General features: G+C 45.1%; 2 protein-coding genes across 2 annotated transcripts in view; one reads left to right on the forward strand and one right to left on the reverse strand.

Moving 5' to 3' along the window:
* The first annotated feature begins 93 nt into the window (after positions 1-93).
* On the forward strand, positions 94-2,745 carry LOC106637187 (hydroxylysine kinase). The gene is made up of 2 exons (XM_014349893.2): positions 94-1,119; positions 1,753-2,745. Exons 1-2 carry the CDS (start codon positions 753-755, stop codon positions 2,466-2,468), a joined length of 1,083 nt encoding a protein of 360 aa, XP_014205379.2. The 5' UTR covers positions 94-752; the 3' UTR covers positions 2,469-2,745.
* A 608-nt stretch (positions 2,746-3,353) lies between these two features.
* nolo (ADAMTS-like no long nerve cord) overlaps positions 3,354-23,502 on the reverse strand; it is a 58,183-nt gene continuing 38,034 nt past the window's right edge. Inside the window, exons 5-25 of the mRNA XM_089596095.1 lie at positions 22,733-23,068; positions 21,250-21,391; positions 21,031-21,163; positions 17,886-17,988; positions 17,162-17,260; positions 14,491-14,641; positions 14,052-14,133; positions 11,040-11,461; positions 10,756-10,885; positions 10,392-10,602; positions 9,950-10,260; positions 9,582-9,709; positions 8,949-9,089; positions 7,951-8,126; positions 7,663-7,737; positions 6,753-7,557; positions 6,610-6,689; positions 6,295-6,508; positions 6,056-6,228; positions 5,814-5,967; positions 3,354-5,731 (exon numbers count right to left, since the gene is read on the reverse strand). Coding sequence (XP_089452221.1) covers positions 5,562-5,731; positions 5,814-5,967; positions 6,056-6,228; positions 6,295-6,508; positions 6,610-6,689; positions 6,753-7,557; positions 7,663-7,737; positions 7,951-8,126; positions 8,949-9,089; positions 9,582-9,709; positions 9,950-10,260; positions 10,392-10,602; positions 10,756-10,885; positions 11,040-11,461; positions 14,052-14,133; positions 14,491-14,641; positions 17,162-17,260; positions 17,886-17,988; positions 21,031-21,163; positions 21,250-21,391; positions 22,733-23,068 — 4,236 coding nt within the window. The 3' untranslated portion in view covers positions 3,354-5,561. The remainder of the gene's footprint in view (positions 5,732-5,813; positions 5,968-6,055; positions 6,229-6,294; positions 6,509-6,609; positions 6,690-6,752; positions 7,558-7,662; positions 7,738-7,950; positions 8,127-8,948; positions 9,090-9,581; positions 9,710-9,949; positions 10,261-10,391; positions 10,603-10,755; positions 10,886-11,039; positions 11,462-14,051; positions 14,134-14,490; positions 14,642-17,161; positions 17,261-17,885; positions 17,989-21,030; positions 21,164-21,249; positions 21,392-22,732; positions 23,069-23,502) is intronic.

Raw genomic sequence — 23,502 nt, forward strand, 5'->3', positions numbered from 1 at the left:
TCACTTCATTGAGCTTCCCACGAGGTCCAGAGATACTTTATCACTCCAAACGAGAGGGATGTGTGTGGGTGTTTTTTTTTTTTTTTTTTTTTTTTTTTTTGTCTATTCGGATAAATTAATAGCTGATGGATCCATTGAACTTTTATCTCGCAGCGACATCTCACGCTGTGCATTTGCCTTGGTTGCGCAATCAAACGATGATTTGTATACCAGAGTCTTGCGTGACGTTGATCGAGAAAAATCGCATTGGAAATAAATCTATGTAACTGCGTTGGAAAAACCCCTCGTCTCCGCTCGTCAATAATGAACGAGCTCGCGACCGATGGTGCGCGTCGCGGTGAAAAATCTTCATGTCGCAACACACACCTGCCCAATAAAAAATATTCCTTATCAACGCGCCGATAACGCGGTAACAGCTCAACTTGTCCCTCGTATTTTTACATCAAGCTCTAATGGGCTTTAAGTATATCGCGCGTCATCGCTCGAGTGGCAATGAACGATAAACCCCCGCTTGCGGACGCATTATTCTCGTTCGCGCGCACCGCCGGGAAACACTTGTAATCTGCAGCTCAATTGCAAAGAACATACGCGCGTGTATAAGCTGTACCGATTCTGTGTCTGGTAGCTGTTAAATAAGTGCGCGAATCTCCAGGAAGTTCAGTCACAGTCAGCCGATCTCACGCAGCGTGTGTACGATCGGTAAGAAATCGGCACTTACCGGGGGACCGTTTGACTGTAGAAAAAAAAAAAAGATGGACGAGGTACTCAGTCGTGGACAGCAGATCAAAGCCACTCTCGAGATCCAGGAAGTGCTCGAGCTGTTGAAAACGCACTACGGTATCAACACCCAAACCGTCGTCGAGCTCGATGCCTACGACGATCGTAATTACCGGGTCGAGCTGACGTCCGTGTCGATGGCTGACAATCCGTACATCCTTGACAAGGTTCCCAAGCACGGCTACATCTTGAAGATCATCAACAGCCTGGACTCTAAGGACACCCAGTTTTACGAGGCCCAGACCGAGCTGCTCGTGTTTCTTGAGGAAAAGGGTATTGTCTGTCCCATACCGGTCAAGCAGAGGGATGGGGCTTACTTTTCGACCGTTACTCTCAAGAGTGGTAAGGATCGATTAATTTTCTTTTTTATTTACGTGTACATACAATAGTTTTCCTACGGAGATCGTTATGGTGTTTTTTGAGATCGCTGTGATTAGACCGATTTATTTACCGATCACTATCGCCGAGGTTCGATTGAAGCACGTTCTTTTCTTAGCAATCTGTTGCAATTAAATAATATGTTCTCATGTGCTGTGTGCATGAGAACATATATATATTATTTAGCTGTCGAGCAGTTGACTTTGTAATATTTACCTTTTTGACAACGTATAGGCAAACACAAAAACAACGCGTACATTTATACGTATATTTCTTGGAAAAAAAAACTTTAACATGAAATAAATGTAAATTTGTGAAATGATATAGCTCATGGACGTACGAAAGAAAAGAATATCTTGAGAATCGATATTATTTTCCTTTATATTATACTATTTGTATGTATCTATATGTATTGTTTTTGCGAAAACGTAATGCTTTTACGATGAAAAATCAAAATTTGCCCAGAAATCGGAAAAACGTAAACGGCCTCGAGACCGTAACTTCAATACGAACAAAGAAACAATTTTATCAAGTAAAGGCGTGCGATAAAATTTCAATGTCACCGATCGATGCTATAAAAGACCAATTGCTCCGCAGGCAAGAGTCACCTGTTGCGGCTGCTCGTCTTCCAGCCGGGCGAGATCCTGGGCAAGGTGGCCCACGTGTCGGCAGCTCTACTGTTCAACCTTGGGAGTTTCGCGGCCACCCTGAACCTCACCCTGCAAGGCTTCTCGCACCCAGGCTACGCCAACCGCACCTCGCTCTGGATCCTGCAGGCGGTGTCGAGGCTCCGGCGGTTCGTCTTCGCCCTGAACAGCGACTCGGAGCGCGAGCTCGTCGAGAGCATCGTCCGGGAGTTCGAGGCCCGAGTGCTGCCCGTCCACGAGAGCCTCGACCGAGGCATCATTCACGGTGACCTCAACGAGAGCAACGTCCTCGTCGGGGACTCCAAGGCGGAGATCTTCGGGGTGATAGACTTTGGCGACTCGCACGTCAACTGTTACGTGTTCGAGTTGGCGGTATGTCTCTGCTACATGATCACCAAGGCCAACGACCTCGGGATGGCCAGGCACGTCATCGACGGGTACAAGAGCGTACGGCCGCTCACGGCCGGCGAGCGGAAGATCCTCAAGGTGTGCGTGTGCGCGAGGTTCGCCCAGAGCTTGACCCTGGGCGCGTACACGCACTCGCGGGAGCCGGGCAACCTCTACCTGATGCGGGACGCCGATGACAAGTGGGCGCTGCTCAGGAAACTCTGGAAGACGAGGGAGTCCAGGATCAGGAGCCTTTGGGGGATCGATGGCGACGAGTGATCGGTGCTACGCAGTGCCTTACTGATTTCTCGGTGAGAGAATCTCGGTACACATTATTGCAAGTGCATACAGCCGTGTTGATTCAACCGCGGATCCTGAATGTGTACAAAGCGTTGAACGGTGCTTTGATTGTTGGTGTTGTTGTTGTTGTTGTTGTTATACCTGGGCAAACACTTCTTCGTACCTTATCTACATGGTTGTGTACAAAAATACAATTTGCGTAGAGCGCACCATTGATGCCCCATTTTTTCGAATAAAATAGAAGATCTTATTATCATTTTTTTCTTCTCCATTAATCGTCCTGAAAATCATAAATATTTTATGTATAAAAGGAGTTTTGGTTGGTGAATGAACAATGAGTGACAAGTATTGTAATTTCAAGTTAATATTTTTATATATATATATATTTTTTTTTGTTCGATAACACACATATATACATTTCACCGGTATATATATGCACAAAAACCAGGCAGTCCCGTATTTACATAAATTGTGATAAAACAGTAATAAGGATCGGTTCTTTTTTTTTTAGCTCTCAATTACTTTATAGGTTGATGAGTAGGAGTCATATGTACAAAAGAACTTTGTGAACTACCTTGCAATTAAATTATAAAAGTAGAACAAATCGTACCATTTCACAAATTTTATACTATATTTCTTTCGGATGATAACCGCTTTATTTATTTATTTCGTACATATATTGATGCTTTACTTTGATTTTTTATTTCTTATTTAACAACTCGAGAATAAATAACGCAGTCAAAATAAAATATTCTACTTATATTAAATTCGAGGGTATTAAATTAAAAAAGATCTATCTATTTTTTTTTTTTTTTTTTTTTTTTTTTTTTTTTTTTTTTTTTTTTTTTAATGACTACATACTTTCCTTTTATAAATATTATAAAGTTTTAAATATATTAATACGATTGATGTTACATAACGTACGTCGCAAGTTAGTAATAAAAGTAAAAGTTGGGTATTCAAATCAATTACGAAATTCAACATTACAGTATTTAAGTATAGTTAACTGGTGGTGAGAAATTTTATTTACAACAAGTTCCTTTTTTTTTCAAGTTGTGAATCCATACAAGTATCGATGAAATACGACACGTTTTTATTACATTAAAATTTTATCATTTATTACTACCGTCGTATTTCTTGTTCACGAAAGTCGACGTGTTATTTTGAAAATTAGTAACGCATAAAAAATAATTTATCATAAATAATACAAACGCAAGATAGATTGTTTTTCTAAAAATTGTAAACATCATATAAAGTAACACCTCGAATGATGTACTGCACCATTAAAACCGTTTCATACCAATGCTGTGTATCGTAGTTAATGAAACACAATCGTAACGCAACATTTAACAATAGTTTTCGTGAGGTATGAATAACACTTAGCAATTTTTTTTATTTTTTTTTTTTTTACGTATTATCGATGCAACAATGATTCTTTAAAATTACATCCCTTTCCTTTATTAGAAAAGGCGGGGAGAAAAAAGCTCCAAGGGGCAAAAGTTGGCCACTCGAAAAACGTAATCCGAAGAACGAGAGTTATTACAGATATCGGTCTTACCTTTTTCGTGTCTCTCGAATCATAACTATTTTTTGTTAATATTCGCATTGTAATTATTTTCGATAATTTACGAAGCTCGTGTTACATAGCTTTACTTTTATCCGGAGGATATATTATATTAGTTTACTTATTTTATTTATTTCCTTTTTTTTTTTTTTTTTTTTAATTTTTCGTTTACATTGTTTTTCTACAAACCCATCATCGCTTAGCCATCGTCTCCTTGAGGCAAATTGTATGTTGACGACAGCAGTTCAACAAATAAATCATCAACTTGTTTGATCGATCGATCCTTTTTCTTTCATTCTCTCGAACAACTTACAGCGGAGTGACGACGAATTTTCGTCAGACGTTTGACTTTTCGTTTCATTTTCTTTTTTTAACAAAATATCATCCTCGATATCATCTTAGAATGTCACCTATTTCTATATATATAATGTTTTTTTTTTTTCGTTTATTGCTTAAAATCTATTGGCTTACATTCGACCCGCGAGGGTATTCTCATTTTTTGTTTGTTTGTTTGTCCTTATGATAATAGGCATATGCTTAAACATTTTTATTTATATATTTATATTACTTTGCGTAGCCCACGTCGCTCGAGTGGTACTATTTTTCGTTCTCTTAATCTTAATTTCGCTCCTTCATGATTTTCCTCGCTTTGCTGTATAGTTTAAAAAGAAAGCAGTGAGTAGGGAGTAAGTATTATAAGTTTATATTCGTATGGTAGCTAGATGCTTATATAGCGTATAGTCAGTAGGAGTAGGAGTAGGAGTAGGAGAAAGGAAACATCGGAAAATTTGTCTTTGGATACATCGAGCGATTATTCATTTGCAATTTGCGCGGTCGACTGTGTCATAACTATTGAATATTTTTTTGTTGATGCTTTTGGTATTTTAAATTTTTCATCTCTCGATGGGATGTGTGGTATTTTATTAAATGAAGTACGGCAAAGTTTCAGTCTTGAACGGTTAGTTGTTTTATTTTTTCTTCGCAACAATAGTGGGAAACGTATTTATGTCCTCAACAAAACGAGCCGAAATTTCGATAAACTCTCAAACACGTTGATCCAAAAGAGCAATATAGGTACGGAAAATCCAAGTAGGCATTTATTTCACCCGATGTATTGAAAAATGAAACGCAACGCAACATGGTAACAGTTACAAATCGCTCATAGCTTTTTCCACTCATTGACTTTGACGATACAATTATATCATGATATATTGTATATTATTTAAAATTGGGGTCAATCAACGAAATTTTCTCGGGGATTAGACGCGAACAACTTTCAATTCATCATCCTCATGGGCTAGTTAAGAGGGTGGGGAGAGTAAACGACGCGCTTCCCGCCCGGATGATGTACTCAATAAGCCTCGTTGATCTGTTTAAAACGTAGTAAGTATAGGTATATTGGTGCATCTCGCAAGCTCTTGTAACATACATCCTATAATAATAATAATAATAATACATGTTTATGTTGACCTCGACAGTTGTGGTGGTTTTCGACTGTTTGGATCGAGTTACGTGCGCCGCAGGTGCTTAAAGTACGCGAGTCTCGTGGCGTGCCTCCTACTTCTGTTGTGAGCCGCGAGCTTGCAAGTTTCGCAGCACTGCTTTCCATAGAACGGCATGCGGCAGATGCTCATCTGCTTAACTCGTCTGCACAGCGGCGAGTGGTCCTTGCAATCTTCTAAAAGGAATATTTTCGCAAACGCATGAAAACAAAAGAAATCGAAGGATCCTCGCGATCGGTAGTCGAGGGTCGAGCTTACCCGAAGTCTTGTGGCAGGGCGGTCCTCGGCAGGTCTTCATGACCGGCGGTCGGGGTATGTCCCTGCAGGCGTTACCGGCCGGCTTCTTCGTGCCGTACCAGACGCACTGTATCATGCGATATTTGATCCCGTCCTTTTCGCAAGGAGCGTCGCACTACGTGACACACAGATCGTATTTATGCATTATGTCCCAAACGATTGCCGCACAAACCCAAACAAGCGCGTATAATGTATATACTCACGTCTGACCATTCGTTGACCCTCCAGACCCCTTTGCAGGCGTCGTTGTAGCACTCTCGCCTCTGGGGTGGCCTCACCGCCTCGTCGCACTTGCTCGGGTCGGTCACCGTCACGTTCTCCGACTTGTCCTCCGACTCCTCGACCAACCGGCAGCTGATCTCTCTCCTCTGCATCGCTGAAACGGCACAATAAATTTTCATGTATTTTATTCATCGTCATCATCATCATCAACGGTGATTACCCGTCTTCCAAGTGAAGCATCTCGAGGACTCGCAGGACGACCACTCGCCGGCGTTCCACTGTGGGCATCTCCCGCCACCGCAGGGCCGCACCTTCTCTGGCATCGGGTAGCCCGCGTCCTCGCACAGGGACGCTCCTATGACGGTCCTAGGCGCAACCTTTGTCTCGCTCGAGTCGTTCTTCGCCGAACGCACCGTGCACTGGGCACCTCGCATCTGCTCGACAGTAATAGTACAACGGGTTAAACACGCCGCACAATTTTTTTTCTTTTTTTTTTTTTTTTTTAACACGTGGTAAATTGAACATCGAAAATCACCTGGAAGCCGCCGCCTCCGCAGGTCTGGGAGCACCTCGACCAGTCCGTCGTCACCCACTCGAACACCAAATCGTCCTTTGCTGTAAGAGAAATTAATATTGAAATTACATCACTGATTTTTCAAAGCGATGAATCAATTATACCTTTGCCGTAAGCACCGACCGAGCCGATAGTGGGCTCGTGATTCTCGTTCTCGTTGCTTAAAACGAGCGGAGCCACGGTGCTCTTGCCAGGCTCCGTGTGAGCCGGGGTCGTCGTACTCGTCGTGGATTCAGCCTCGGTGACGGCGACGTTCCTCATCATTTCCCTGCCCAACTTGCCCCCAGGTGCCTCGGTCTCCTCCTCTTCCTCCCCCTCCTCCTCCGTGGACTCGGAAACCTGGGCCTCGAGTGCCGCAGTTGTCGTCATTGCGACCGACACCGTCTCGCTAGCGACGTCGCCGATCGAGGTGCCATTGGCCTCGAGTTTTTGCAGCTCGTCCTCTGCCATCGACTCCGAAGACACGTACGGGGACTGCGAGGGGTCGGTGGCCACCTCGTCGTCCCGGCTCGTTCCGCGCTGGTTCCTGCCCTGCGCGTGGCGCGACGATGACTCGGTGCTGCCGTGGTGGTGGCGCGTGCGGGTCGGCTGGCTGGGGCCGTCGAAGCTCACCATCGTCACTGTGGGAGCGTCGTGGTGGCCTCGCTCCTCCTTCTCCTCCCTGTGCTCAATCTCGAAGACCGTCTCGTCCGCATCGAAGCTGTCGTCGTCTATGAAGATCCGCTCCTCGTCCGGGCCGAAGGTGTTGTCCGGGATGACCGTGTTGCCCCGGAGGAAGCCAAACTGACCCCCCGACTCGCCGTTGTTCTCGGGTATCGTGGCCGGCAGCGTCGCTCGGCTCTCGTGGTAGCCACCAGTGGCTGCGTGCTGGTAACTCGGACTCGGCTGATCTCGGGGCGACCAGTAACTCTGCGGATCATCACGGGATTTTCATACACATTTACAGGTATTTTCGTACATTTTTTCGGCGATTGGCAGAGGCAATAAGAGTTAGATATGGGCAAAGAGCCGCACCTTGATGGTCGTCACGAGCTGGCTGAGGTGAGGCACGAGGGTGGACGCGCCGGACGGGACGGAAGACTCGACGGGCTTTGTTATCCCGCGCCCCGGTTAATCCACCACCACGGGGCATTGTTAGTCGGTTAGCGCAAGTGTCGAGGGATTGGGAGCGAGATGAAGAAAGAAGAAAGAAAGCACAGTTAGTCTAGCTATTAATATTTGCGTACATATACTTTTTTTAGAGAAAATTCAGAGACAGTAGCCGGGGAAAAAAAAGGGAGGTGATTGCGTTGGGTGGCGTACCTGGTGCAGGGGCGTCACAGAGTAGTCGTATTTGCCGGTCGAGTCCGAGGGCGACGGGCTAGCCGTTTGCTTTTGCTTCTTGCGCTTCTGCGGCTTTTCCGTCGTGCTTGCCCATACGTTCGACCTCTGCTGGTTCTCTTGGCTCGACTCCTCGCCGTAGATGCCGTAGTACGGCTCTGCGGTTGTTTGATTAATGGTTTTTTTTTTTTTTTTTTAATCCGTAAGTATTATTATTATTATTTTCTTTCACGGACTGAAAATTGTGTTATTGAGTGGGGCATCTACAATCGGTTACTGATTGTTCAGTCATTCGATTCACCGCACGGACGAGCAAGTATAGCCGATTGTAGCCGATCGACAACTTTAAAACCAACCGTAGAGATGATTTACGTTGTTTTTAAATAATTTTGCAAAAGTTGGAACGAGCCGTTGGAAAAACTTTTGCAGACTTGGCTGTTAAACCCAACGTTTTTGTTGTCGCTTACCTGCGAGCCTGCGCTCAAGAAATTTAACGCCGTAAAAACCTGGTGACGCGTGGCACTCGCGTACACTGAAATATCGATTCAACAGCGGTACATATATATACTCGGACTCTCCTGAATTTACAATGAAAATTTAAATCAGCGCTTATCCGCTCCTCGGGTCAGCAGAAAAGGTACAGTTTATACCGTTAGAGCATTAGAGCTAAGTATGCAGGATGGTATAGAGCAACGACAAGTACTTAATCGCCTAATCGATGTAAGCCACCTATATATATATACCGAAAGAGGAAAAGAAGACGCGCTCATCTGCGTTGGCTTAATTGTAACTACTTGTAACAGCAACAACGACAACAACGACAACAATAACAAAGGTATAACCAAAGGGTTGAGGACAATGACTGTACATAATAATAATAATAATAATAATAATAATAATAATAATAATAATAATAATAATAATAATAATGATGAGGAAACACGCGTGGTAAGCGTATATAAATATAATCGTGTTCTTACCCGAGTTGACCGGGGCGGAACTGAGCTGGGCCCCCTGGCGTTGGTGCACCGCGTTGCCCGAGCGCAAAACTTCCTCGTTGCTCATCAAGTCGCGGGACTTTGGCTTCACCGTCAGGTACAGAGCAGCGCTCGTCTGCCCGGCTGTGAATTGGGCCAAGTTAGATAGATCATCCCCATGTTGTACATTTTCTTTTTTTTTTTTTTTTTATTATTTTACTTTCACAAATGTTTAACAATTCACAATTGAACAGTGATGTTGCCAAGGATTATTTAGTTGAGAAGAGCGTCCCGTGAAGTAAATACTCGACGATGTGCATGCTATACACCAATAGAAAGAGATGCTTCGTACGTTTTTCGTAAATTAATCATACAATGGAGCGCAAAACTAGATCGCTCAAAAAGCGCTGAGCTCACGAGAATTACGGAAACGCGACCGCAAAACGTGTAAATAAATAAGAAAAGCCCCTAGGGTGAAAAGCATCAAAAACACATACACACAGTGACGAAGCGAATGTGTCGTGGAAGGTGACCCATTTTCTCCGCGTCCGACAATGACCGGCTTTTCCCGTCCACGCTTGGCAACGTTTATTGTAAACAGAGTTGAAAAGGGGGGAAAAAAACAGTGCAACTTACCCCAGCAGGAGTATATGCCGCTGTCGGCCATGCCTATGTCCACGATTTTTAGAGCTCCCTTTTTGTTGATTTTGTGCTTCCGCGATTTGCGTAGCTCCTCGTGGTCCTTGCGCCAAACGATGTGAGCTCTGCGTGAAAGAGGAAAAAGAAAAAGCTTGCGTTAAACCAGCAGTACACAAAGCTGTGTGTATGTTTGACCGCCTCGCCCCGGGAGTCAATATGTGGCCGGTCAAACGAGCGTGAATTTTTTTTTTGCCATTTTCCCTTTCAAATTAAAGTGGTTTTGGTACTGTGGAGCTTCAACCACGTGGTTAACGTGAAACCGATGGAAAAACGCCAAGTGTAAGATAAAAAGAAGCCAGCCTCACTTGTCGAATTTCTTGACGGGGCAGCGTATCTTGATGACGGGCGTGCCTTGAAAAATCGTCGCCCGGCCGCCAATGTCGAGATTGACCTTTTTGTTCGGATCGTCCTGGACGTAGGTCGCGTTTTTGGTGACAATGACCGGTTGGGCCCCGGGCGCGAGTTGCTCGCAGGCCCGGCTGTTGCACTCCTTCTCAGCGCGGGGCTTGGATGCGGAACACACGCCGTCCGTGTGGGCGATCTTGCGGCCCTGGGCCATTGTCTGCTCGCACACGACTTTGCGCCGCTTGACCCCACCGCCACACGTTTTCGAGCACTACGCACATTCACACCCCCGTATTATCCTCCGTTTTTGGAGTTTTTACACATTTATTCCTTTTTTTTTTTTTTTTTTTTTTTTTTTTTTTTTTTTCTTGAGTTTGCTATCAATTGAAAATAAGAACTCACCTTGCCCCATTCACCGGCTTGCCACTCGGGCGGGCAGTCGAAGACGTTGCAGTACTGTCGGTCGACCGGGGGTGGCTGGGGGCACATCTGACTGGGCACCGTGACCGTGTTTCCGGGGCCCCGCGTCACCTCGTGTAAGCACGTCACCTCGCGCGTCTGGATCCCAAGGCCGCACGGACTCGAGCAGTCGCTGAACTCGCTCGTGTTCCATCTGCACGGGTATAGGCAAAACAATTGAATTGTGTTTCGTAATGATGCATTTTATGTATTGTGTTTTTTATTGTTTCTGTAATTTCAATTGATGCTGTAAAAATATTTCTTTTTGCTGTACTTTTGAAATAGTAATAATAATAATAATCATTACCTCGGAGGACAGGGGTGGTCGTTGCATATTCTCGTCCTCAGTTCTGGCTTCGTTTCGGCCGTGCACAGCAGAGGCATCACCGCCTTCTTCGTGTCATCTCGGACGCAAGTTATTATCAGTTCCTGAACACCTGTATTTTTTATTCAATCAAGGAAAAAAAAAATTGTAGAAATCAAATTAATTCTTTGGAAAAACAAAAGACAATTCATAGACAGTTGACCCAAGAGATTTTGGTCTTAAAAAATGTTGGCAAAAGAAAAGAAAAAAAAACCCGTCACACTCACCGCCCAAGCAAGTGGCACTGCAGTCGGTGTACCCGGCCTCCTGCCACGAGTAGGTGGTCTTGACGGAGCTACCGGAGGCAACCTTGACGTTGCCCTCGTAGCCCCCACCCGAGCCACCGCCACCCGTGTAGCTACTGACCGCGGATGCTAGGGCCGAGGAGGACGACCTGAAGCCGTCGCTGGACTCGGCGTAGCTGCTGTCGCCCGCTGGGTCGATCCTGTAGGCCAAGCTGTTCTCCAGCAGGTGGCACGGCTCCAGAGCGCACTTCTCCTCCTGGGGCGGTTTGGGCCCCGTGCACTGGTGGTCCGGCAGCTTGGCTATCGTGCGGCTGAACTCGAGGTAGATCTTGCAGTGAACCTGCCGGTGACGGACGCCCTCGCCGCAGCTCGCGCTGCACGCCGACCACTCGTCCGCCACGAATCTACGGAGTCAGGGGTGTGTTGGTACATTTGTTCGTATAAACCACTGTTTTTTTCTTTATTTTTTTTCGTTCCAAGCCTATCAGGTAAAAAAACTATTCCATGCCCCCTCAATCGTGTACACAGAAATGATGGAAAAAAAGGCAAAACCCTGGAAACATTAGCAGCATCACTCGGTAATACAAGTACATGCGTTAACGAGAGCCCAAAAGATACACCGATTTCGATCTACATACTCGTCCAACCGACGGGCTTTTTTAAATTACCAACGCGCATCCCTTGGCTCGTGCCCTCGCTACGTATGGCAAAAATACATCAAATTAGCGTCCGGGGGTGTATATACTTGCCAGCCTCCCCCTTTCCTCTCCACTTTAAACTTCTCGAGCAGAAACTTCCGAGAGCTTCTAGCCCGTAACAACGAAACCGATCTAGTTTCGACCTCTCTCCTCGAAACTTATTTTCCCGCCCCCACCCGCGTAAAAAAAATCAAGTTCAAAAAACTTAAAAAAAAGTTTTTTTGTTCATGTTCAGAAAAAGTTTTTTTAAAATTCTTTCTTGAGACAGAGCGAAACTTGGTCAGAACTTTAAACGCAATAATTAAAATAAAATAAATTTAATTAATTTAATTAAAATAATCTAAAAAGAAAAAATGCAGATGAATACGCGCAGTTAAATTCGTTGAATATATGTAATTTATAATCCTTAAAGTTAAAATTCACATTTTGCACAATAATTATTGTATACTGTATTAATGAAATATATCACATACAATAAATATATTGTTTATTTCATAAGTTTGAGTATTAACTTTGAATAAATTTATAAATGAATTTTTTAAAACTTTTTTTTAAGTAACGTTATAGTATGAGTTTTAATATGTTCCATTTGAACTTTATAAAAAATTTGTTTAACTTTTTTTAGATACATTTACTTATAATTTAGACAAAGTCAATTGACGAAAAGCCAAAAAGAATTTATTAAATTGAGTAAAAAACTTTTTACAAAGTACAGAGAAACTTTTTTTAAACTTGCGTTTAAAGTTCTGACCAAGTTTCGCTCTGTCTCAAGAAAAAACTTTTAAAAAACTTTATCTGAACAAGAACAAAAAACTTTTTTTAAAGTTTTTTAAACTTGATTTTTTTTACGCGGGCACCCCCCCTCTTTGTCTTGTTCTCCACCCACTTTCGTGCGTTACCTTCACCTTTTGTTTCTCCTTCTTTCTCACACACACACACACCCGTATATCCTTCTATTTAATTTTTCGTTCGCCCCCCCCCCCCCAGCACGTCCTTCTCGTCGTTTTAATTTGCCCGGTATACCCACACTGCGTCTCTTACACCATACTTTTCTCCAAGGGAGCTTTGCACGTTCTCTCGCGCACACGTGCTCAAAGAGAGAGAGAGAGAGAGCCGTAACTTGCAATTGAATTAGAACCCAAGCCGAGACAATTGTTTCCAATTGATTCGCGGTACGTTACATACGCGGATTTATTTTCGATTCGCATCGAGAGACGCGTAGTCCGATATACGTCAATGACATATGATGCAGAATGATCGACGTGCAGACATGTACCTATATAGTCCGTTAGTTGTCTTAATCAACAATTTTGCAAACAAATTGAAAGGGGGTGGTTCAAAAGCTCTCGTTTGCCGCAAGTAAGTAGTCACATCCTGATATGGTCAGACGGCAGTTTATTTGCGTGAAAAAAAAAAAAAAAAAATTGTATTTGTGGTCGGTTCGCTCTGCGTTTCTTTTACAGTGGTTTGATATCTTGGCTTTGTTTTATCAATTGGCCTTTTGTACGCCCACGCAATAAGGTACGTTAAAAAAAAAGTCGAAAGCTCTACAACAGCCCTTGGAACCCCAACTGTCCCTCCACCCATGCGATATCTATGTGCGTTCACACGGGTACTAAGGATGTATCAGACGGTACAAGGTGCTTGCCATTGGACAAGTGTAACATGGGAATTCCAAAAGCTCCTTTGGTTTTGCATGTAAGGCTCTACATGTATCCGTCTTATCCTAGACAATATACACCGCGGTGAGCACTATTGGATCGCGGGTCTTATTGTTGGCTTACTGATTGCAGTCAAGCAGGCGCACCCGCAATTCCTTGGCTGCTCCGATTCGCCGATTATGGATATCATAGCTGTGTCTCCATGCACCCATTTCTTGGGATTAATTGTTGCGCGATCCATTCGATCAAGGGGGTGGGGCGATTAGTAAAGTGTACCGGATAATTGTGAGAAAATATAGGTATACACTGTTAGTTTACGAGGCGGACAGCCCGGTGTTATCTGAGGTAAAATACACGTAAACGTAAAGAAGAAGTTGTTGATCGGCAAGTGGGCTCCTTTCGATCTCTTCTTCATCCCTTTCCTTTTTATTATCAGCGAGCACGCGACGTCGCTTTTTTTTTTGTTTTCGTTATTCAATAGCCATTTTCTGGAAAATATATATACCGATACACGTGTAGTTGCAGGATAGTTTGCGGTAGCAACAAATAAACAGACCAGCTGCACGGCACGTGAATGCGGAATTTCATCGAGGGCTGCATGAACGTCACATGTATATGTATATACGTATACTCACGTTGATTGCGAGGGCACCGGCTGGTCTATCAGCTTCTCCGGCACCGGGGCTAGCGGATACGCCTGCATCATTTCGTCGGCGTCTGCAAAATAATGTCATTTTTGTTTCTTTTTTTCCCTCTTTCTTCCTCCATCGAGTTTCTCGTGAAAATGCTTCACTATAATCATGTTATTGGCAGCAGACTCGGGCACAGTTCATGGATTTTTGACAATTATTTTGTTCCGAATTAAGTACTTACTTTTTACTGTAATCTATACACTTTTTTCTTACTCTTTATGCTTCTTAATTATTGTTAAGCACCCGAAAAAAAAAAGTTTTTTTTTTCGTTCATCACAAACAATGCATGACTCTTTTGTCAAAAAATGATATTGCAAAGCAAGATATACCCGAGCCTGGGTACATTGTACATAATATGCGTAAAAAAGAAGCAGAGACTCACAGGTGGAACAGTCGGCGTTTGCCGGGGCGCGGCACTCCTGCTGGCTCTTGGGACGCTGGGCTGGGTCGCAGTCCGAGGAGACGCGCCCGTTGCCGTCGCGGCACTCGACCTTGCGGGTCCTCGTGCCAGTACCACCGCAGCTCGCCGAGCACTACACCCGAGGACCAATTGTTACCATTACTCGCGGGTTCTCCATTTATTACCATGTATGCTCCTGTACTCGAGTTTCCCCAGTTTTTTCCTTAAAGTCACGGTAGATCGCCACGAATGTATATATACTTTGAAAGCTCATCCCGAGTCGGCTAGATGAGCAAATAGGAGGGGGGGGAGGAAAGAAAATTTGCGTACAAACTTTGTGTGAGACAAAAACTGAAAGGCGAGGAGAGCTCGGAGAAAAAAAGAAGATGAGCCCGAAACTAACGACTCGTTAGCCGCGTTTTCCAAAGGATCTTCCCGTTAAGCGCGGAGTTTTTCGTTTGGGCATACTTTGAGATCGGCTGGGAAAAGTTCCCCTTGGCCGTGTTAATGTAACGTTTGTCGTGTTTTCACGCGCGTGAACTTCCCGTCACTCGAGATGGAAGGACTCCCTGGCTGGTCTAGGGTGAAACTGTAGAGGGAGAAAACTTGAGCCACGTGCTATAACTACTCCGTTGGGTAACCGAGTCGAGACTGGAAAATCGAAACCGCAAGTACTGATTTCTGCGTGCATGTGGCGGTGTTACCTTTTTTTCTCTGGAAACATAATGTAACTTTTCGTGTCGTGTTGGAAAAAAAAAAAAAAAAACATTTCCACGCACAAGGTTGTTTCCAACGCGTTGGCTCCGTAATTAAATTTTCGAGCATATGTGCCACTCTCGAAGAACTTACAATACAGGATGGGCCGTGCTTCTGAATTTACACGGATCAGCGAATCAAAAATAAGTATAGCTCGCTGTCACTGAAATATGTAACTCCGGGTCGATTTTGAATAACCAAATGGCCGATCTCAATCTATACATAGCTCCTTGCTTTGCTGTGCCACCCGCCTTTTTTTGACGATCGCACAGGTACAGCTGTTTATTGACAGATCCGATAAAACTTTCTGGTTAATTCACAGAGTCTCGAATGAGGGAAACTACATTTAAAATATGCATTCGTCCAACTTCCCCCGAGGGTTTGTCTGCACTTTGTATCGTTTTACATTTAGCTCAAGAACCAATTGGTTTTTTCTTCATGTTTGATGTACAATATCCGAAAGATGTGCAAGAATAGCAAAGCTCATGTATAGGTACATCGGTGCACTCGAGATCGAAGGCTAGTAGATAAAAGAATACAATACCAACGTAAAAAGGGAGCGCGTATGTGTAGCGTGTATGGAGTGGCTTCGAGTGGCTTTCCGAGGAGAGGAAAAGGAAGGATGGGTCGCCGAGTCCATCAATTCCCGTCCCTCGCGAGCCCGTACAGCCTTTCAATCTAGTACATGTGTATATACCCACCCTCCCCCCAACAGCGATGAAAATTATTAAGCTGTTTTTCACATGTACTCTATCTTCCGGACGTAGCTTCCCTTTCATAAGAGAGAGTCACGTGATGACCATTGTGCCCCTCCGTGTGCCGATGACTTTGCGCAAACTCGTACCACGAGTGATTCATCGAAATGAGCTAATTCACCTTGTTTTTTTTGCACGATATGTAAATATATGAAACAGTACTTGGTTATTTTCAGATAAAGAGATAGAGAGAGTTCAGCCCGTGCTTGAGGAATTTATCGGAGTTGTCAAATTGTTGCGCCAGTAGGGGGGCACGTGCGTAACGGGGGAAGGGGGCGTATCTTCATGAATAAAGCAGTGGCCATAAGCGGTGATTTTGCATTTTTTTTATTTTATTTTTTTTTTATTTCGCTCAGTTGTACCCACTGCCGCGGAACTTTGCCGTCGAACTCTCGGATGTATCCCTCCTCCACCGTGTTTATTGCGAAAAAAAAGTTTGATAGTCAAAGTCTCGCCGGTGCATGGCCCCTTCCCTCCCCCCTGATATCCAGCGCCATTGAGATTTTAATCCCCCCGTGCTCGTATTCATCCACACGCTTTTGCGGCCCACGATACTCCTTAATCCTCGTTCGCAAACTTTGCTTCTTTGCATGAACTAGATTTTTTTTTATTTTAGGAGAACTGTGTGACGGAAATGGAGTTTCGAGTGGATGTGTTTTTTCATTTGGGTCAGATTGAAAATTTGGTGATTTCAGAAGGGTGTACAAATCATCGTTTCAGCTCGTGGAAATACGTTTCTTCAATTATTTCAACAATCACCCCCTCTGTAGCTTTACCAACGACCCAACACTAAACATAAAGTAGTGGTTGAAATAAAAAAAAAAAAAAAAAAAAAAATAAACCACAAGTATCAAAGTTATTTCGTTCCTTCCAGTCTCGAAGCCATGATCCGTACGTCCCGGAGTCTCGAGAATCGGAGTAAAAAACAAAAAAAAAGGTAAATCGCGAGCTCGGGGCTTACTTCGGTTAAACGAGCGCGCGTAAAAGTAGAGAGTTCACGCGGGCGTTTTGCGTGCCTTGAATTTTTAAACGCGCGTGTTTTTTTCCCCCGTACTCGAGAGCAAAGACACTTGGTGATTTTTTTTTTTTTCTTTTCTTTTCACTGCTCACGAAATAAAATTCAAGGAGAAATCGCCTCTTACCTCACTCCACTCGCCCGGCTCCCACATTGGGCACGAGAACGCGTTGCAGATCTCCTGGTACTTGGGCTTACGGCTGGCGTTGCACTTGTAGTCCGGAAGCTGTAACGTGACAATTTTCTGCCTAAGCAGTGCTTTTTGGTTTTTCAACTGCGTCGAGCTCCCTCGAGTGTTGCACACGTGTGGTATCAACATGCCTGGGCCGAAAGTTCGAGGGCTCCTTAAATCAAAGTTTCCCTCATCTCCTCCCCCCCTGTGACGCTGATTTATACACGCGGCGTCTGCGAGTCATCGCGGAAGTTTGCCATTTCTCTCTCGCTTGATCGAAACGACTGATTAATAGTAGCCTTTTTCTTAAATACATATTTTTTGTATGCAATCTCGAGTAAGATCTTTTAAACGCGAAATTTTACGTGAGATTGTCCTTATTGCGATGAAAAAAAGCCGCGTTTGAGTGACAACTAGTGCTCCATTCGGTCATTTTGCCCTCATCCCTCGTGCTAAAAACTCACGATCGCCTCACACATGTATATAGAAATGCAGAACTCTTCTCTAATTGAAGACGCTCCCACCCCGAAGTTTCCATAACCCTCGAACTTTCCTCGCCAAGAAAAAATACATTTATTCGTTGACGAATGTTGTACAACTACTTTATTCATTATTCATTATGATCATTGAAAAAAAAAAGGTTTTAGGTATATATTGAACAAAAAAAAATTTGGCTTACCTTACTGGTGGCGTTGCCGTTCTCCTCGATGCAGAAAACCGGCCGACTCCTCGAGCCTCCGCCACACGGGACGCTGCATATGCTCCACTCGCCGCTGAGCCATCTGAAATCACCGTCAGCCCGACAAATTAGGGACGCGATGATTAAAACCCGCCCTCTCTGCCACACGTCTGCGTCTACATATACCTTTTTCTTTTTAATCACAGTTTGAAAAGCAAGAGCATCATCTTCGCGGTGAAATTAATTTCCCGAGTCTACTCTAAATCCCGAGACGATGGTAAAACCATCTATACGATGTAGGCCAGTCGAGAAAAACTCCGATGGCTAATCGTTGTCGTTTTACAAACTATGCCTCCGCGGAATTATCGTCCCAAGGGACTCGACTCGCCTGACAAACATTATCACCCACGCGACCGCACTACGGGTCATTAGGAAGGAAATAACGAGGACACCTGCGAATTTCTAGTTTATCCTTGCGAGGAAAAATCCACCCTCACCTAGTGTATATATATACCCGGTGTACAATTATTTGCCAACGATAGCGATTTCGACACTTTAATCCTGATTTTTTCCACCTAGAGTCACGCTGATTTGACAATAAGTAAAAAAAAGGCTTGCAGGTTCACGCGATCAAGAAAATTTTCGTCTCAACGAGCACGTGCGGATTAAATGAAAAATCAGATCGAGAGGGCGAAATATGTCCACCGAGGGGATTCCCAAAGGCGAGCGTTATTGCGGCTGACAGTTCCAATTATACGGCACTCGTGTGGCAATTCCAATTGTATATACGGCACTTGCCGTCTACCGGCGAGTGACGCTATGCGCTCGAGTTGTCGTGTTTATTTGCAATGAAAACCATTGAGCACTCGTATAATATATAATATGGCACTTGGAGAGATAATAACCTTTGGCACCTACATGAACGTCGATCTGTGGAAAAATACACTCAAACAATCGAACTCAAAAAGCCGGGCTCCTGCATACACATGTACACTTGGACAAGTCTTTTTTCACCAACCCTCTCGCGTTTGTCCCGTTATTCAATCGTACAGGCGTGTTACGTTAAATTTAACTTTCCTACACTCCCTCGATGAAAAGTCCACTTGGAAACACCACGCAATTGTGCTCCGCTAAATGAAAAAGAGAAAGAGAACGTCTCCCATCCATCTCTTACACGAGTAAAACAATCCACCGAAACGCCATCCCCTATACTGCAAAGGCTCTGTAGCTTACACCCCGCAGAGAGACACGTGGAGCAGGGGTGGTGGGGAAAGAAAAAAATCTCAATAACCCAAACAGAGCTTGATTAAAATATTGAATTGTTTTTTTTTTTTAAATCTCTTTCCAGCACCCCTAGACCGTAATAAAGAGCCAAGTTCGCCTCTCGATCAATCAGCCATGTATGCTCCTTCGGCCTCGCTTGTCCAGCGTCAAATTTCACGTACGCGTAATGTACCCCACACGGCTTGCTGTCATACATCGCCTAGCGAACGAAAGAGAAAAAAGTGAAGGACGAGTAGCTCGAGTACACCCTCCCTTCTCTTCTTTATTCTCTCTAGTCGCCTTTCTGTTCGTCCCTCCTTGCTACAACGGGGTGCACGTGTAGGTTTTTGTCCTCCTCTACTCTCCCATTCCTCCCGCACGGTCTTGTATACAAGCGGCCGGAGAAAAAAAAAAAAAAAAGAAGAGAAAAGGTCGAGAGTCGGCGCTCTGAAAGCGATCCAAGTGGTCTATGTGCGTGTACGGGACACGAAGAAGTACGCGTACGGAGGGAGAGATAAAGCGAGCACTCGAGATTCAAAGCGAATAATGGCTTTTCATCCGTTGACGCGAGACGCCCGCCGTCACGTACCTATGGACTTTTTTTGTTTCTCATTCTTTTTGGCGCACTTGGGCTAATTGAAACGCACGCGCCCCACGGATCACGAGGGTTTCGTGTAAAAGGGTCCTTCTTCATCCTCGGGCCATTGGCTCCTTCTTTTTGGGCAAGGGAGGACTTGCCAAAGTATCCCCCAAAAAGACAAAAATAAACACCCCCGAGCATAGACGGCCGAGAGACGTCAAGTGGCTCCCTTGGCGACGACGCGTCAACCGCGCCTCCTTTGAAAACCCGACCGCGACACGTTGTAGCTGTATCGAAAAGTCACCTCGTCGCAGCCTCGGCTCATTAGTCGAGTTGAGCTCCAAGCAGGTGCAAAGCGCGAGAGTCGGACAGAGCACGGCACGTATATACTTAGTTTGGAAAATGCACCTCCTGGGACGCACGATCTTCGAGGGGCTCTGCGGCAGCTCGACCGAATTAAACTAAACTCGCGGCTTCGGAGCAATTAGAGCCATTTGACGGGGCGTCGAGCATCGGGAACTTATGATTATGCGCACACCTGATTTATCAACTACGTGGCGCAGTGCTCCTTCCCACCCTTTGCGTCTCCTATAGGTGCGGCCCAACTGCAGTGCGCGTAATTATATCGTATCCCGGCTGCTGTCGCCTGAGAATTCACGCGCATACATATACATCGGGACAATTGGACCGAGACTGCGTGCACCCGGGTGTCGTTTGGTGTGTATAATCTTCTCTCCCTCCCCAATACACCCCGCCACTGTCAGTTGTTGCTCCTGGTGCTGGTTATTATTAGCAAGCGCGCGTGATGTGCAGAGCGTGTACGTGATTTCCGACTCGATACGTGAGTCTAATTAGCTCCGTTTGCGGGGGGTGCATCGTTCGCGTGTATATCCGTTGCGTGCGAAGCAAACTTGCTCCCAACAATGAGGCCAAGCTACGTCCAAGCTTGGTTTTTTAGAGGAAAAAGTCGTACACCCCCCTTATTCCTTCGTTACATATGCAAAAGTATTTTTATCGCGTGTTCAAAAAAAAAAAAATTAATAAATAGATTTACAGGTCATGGTCCTCGCCGATGAATGAAGAAAACGACCATAAACCGCGTGTACACACAGAGAAGAGCCGAAATGGAGAATGTAAAAAAAAAATTTGTTTTTAAACTGTATAATTGCGAGAGTCGAGACGAAAACGAGCTCTTCCCTCACCCATGCATGGGTACATATCACTCGTGCGCCCATTAAGCTAAATTGGGCCATATATGTATTTCGGGGGCGATAGCGTCGACGTGTATATAGGCAAACTTACTTTGTCGGGCACGGATGGGAGTTGCAGGGTAGTAGCATCTCGTCCGGCTTCGACTTGGTGTCGCACTTGCTGCTGTCCACGACCGTCTCCTCGGGCCCAGTCGTCTTGCACACCGAGGTCGCCGTCTTGAATCCTGTCGTTCAACACACGATTAAATTAATGTCGCAACAACAGCAATGACAAATCGAGTATATAATATACATATGTACAAATACCCACCGCCTCCGCAGGATTCCGAGCAGGCGGAGGTGGACTCCAGGGTCCAGGCGTACTTGACGTTGCAGGTCGAGCTGTCGCCTCCGCAGACGCCGCACACGTCCCGGCTCTTGCTGCCCCCGACCCTCAAGTCGCAGCCAACCCCCTTAAACAGGCGTCAAACCCCCTCCGTGTTAATCACCACGTGCACCACATTTTCACGCACCTGCCATTCATTCTGAACTAAGGGGGGGATGGGAGATTATTAAAAATTCGCGTCACCTCGGGTGCAGGGGCCGACTCCCCCAGACGAGGGCACACCGGGAATTCGTAGGAGCGGCAGTTCTTTACCCCTCACATATATCGGCTCTTCGGCTCCGCGAAATCACACGCTCGGCGAAGGGGTCCCAGGCACTCCTGATTTGTCATTCAGGGCCACGCTCGGGCTCCCGCCTACATTATTCATCCCTTATCCGCGCCACGGCGGCGCCGGTGGAAGAAGCCCTCCGCGGGATCCGATATTGCATAACCACGCTGTATACATACATATATACATGTGTGTGGGTTACGCGGTGATGGGAAAGGGTAAAGGGTAAGATACGATCTTTTGCGGTGTATAACAGGCAGTCTCGGGTACAGAGGATTTGTCTGCCCATTAGAGGGAAAGAGAGGGCATGGGTACCTCCTTACTATACAGGCTCCTTCCACCCCCTCGTTGGGAAATTCCAGCCAGAAATCATTTCTCCGGAGGTAAGACGAGGTGTAATTGTTCTCGATTTAATTTCACCTTCGGTTTGACGCGATAAATTCACGAGGAGTTATGAGTGAGGGGTTGCGCAACGCGTTTCAAGGATTTCGGAGTAATTTAAAAACAATTGGCGGCGAAAATGCAAAGTACACCAGGATCGAGGAGTAATTTATTTAAAGAAAATCATTCGTTAAATAACTGATCGATGTAACGAGGAGTCACGCAATTCCTCCAAACAGCCACTCGACGAACACGTATACCTGTGTACGTTCATTTCGAGACGCACAAGCCGTAGCTCATTTACCGTTTTGCCGCTGTTGCTGCTAACCGAGACGCCTCAGCTCGTTACCGACTTGTTCCACGTTACTCGGAACTTGCGAGTTACTTTCTTCGCGCGCCCTCTTGTACCTCCTACTACACGCATAACTACATATATATACACACACGTAAAGGCACAACGTCGAAACGCGAAATTGATCAAGTGGTAATTGCGACCGTACAACAACTACTACCGCCAACTTTGCAGCACGTAATATGCACAATCTTTGCCGGGCTTCGTTTGCTCCCTTCCGCGTTGTATTTTACGTAAGTTCGACCTGTCTGCATTGGGGGTTTCATCGCGAAATTCGTGATTTAGTAAGGTTTTGGGTGCATTGCCGATTTTTCGGCACTATATATTTGCGTTTGTTGTTATAATACGAATAACACATTTTTTGTCCTTCGATATTTACCAAATGCAATATATATATATATACCCACCATGCACTTGCCGTTGATACAAACATCCTGGGCATCGGGGAAGCAGCGCGTGCCGTCCTGAACCTTTTCGGCCAACTGCACAACGATCGATTCGTCCGAATCGTACTCCTCATCCTTTGCGACGCGCTGGCCCTTGTTGTTGCCTGCGACTGCCAGGTTCGCCCCGTTGTTGTTATCGTTTGCGTTGGCAATGCCGAGCTGCTCCCCGCGGCAGATCAGGGCACAAGGACGAGACGGGTCGTAGTAGGGGTACCACATGAGCAGCTGGTCGCTGTACGGTACGCTGTTGAAGGCTGAGCACTGCTCCGAGCGCGGGTCGGCTCCGTTGGCGCACGGCTGAAAGACATAGATGGCCGATTAAGGGTGTTTTTTTTTCTCTCGTTTGTGTTTCGTATGGTGTTTGGTGTACTTTGAGCCCCCATATATAGTCAAGCGAGATATGGTGATTGTTAATCATAAAGCGGTATTTTCGCGTGATTCGGGGTATCGTGATCTGTGCTTGAAATAACATGTTTGAAAGATCATCGATACTGAAAGTTAAGCACAAAGAAGCGTCAACGCGAGCCCAATGAATGTTATCCATTGTAACGTATTCCTGTAACGGCTAACAATTCGCAGAACAAAGTTTCATTTCATTAAAAATGGCATTGCCTTTAATGGCATGAAACGCATATTAATTAATTAGTACTTTGATCATTTGTACATTGAAAAATAAATAATCCTTTTGCTACAAATTCCCGAAACTGCAGTCGAAAATTCGCAGAACAAAA

Source organism: Copidosoma floridanum, unplaced genomic scaffold, assembly GCF_036245765.1.
Source record: "Copidosoma floridanum isolate Cflo_tuat_1 unplaced genomic scaffold, Cflo_Japanese_pri ptg000029l, whole genome shotgun sequence".
Classification (NCBI taxonomy): domain Eukaryota; kingdom Metazoa; phylum Arthropoda; class Insecta; order Hymenoptera; family Encyrtidae; genus Copidosoma; species Copidosoma floridanum.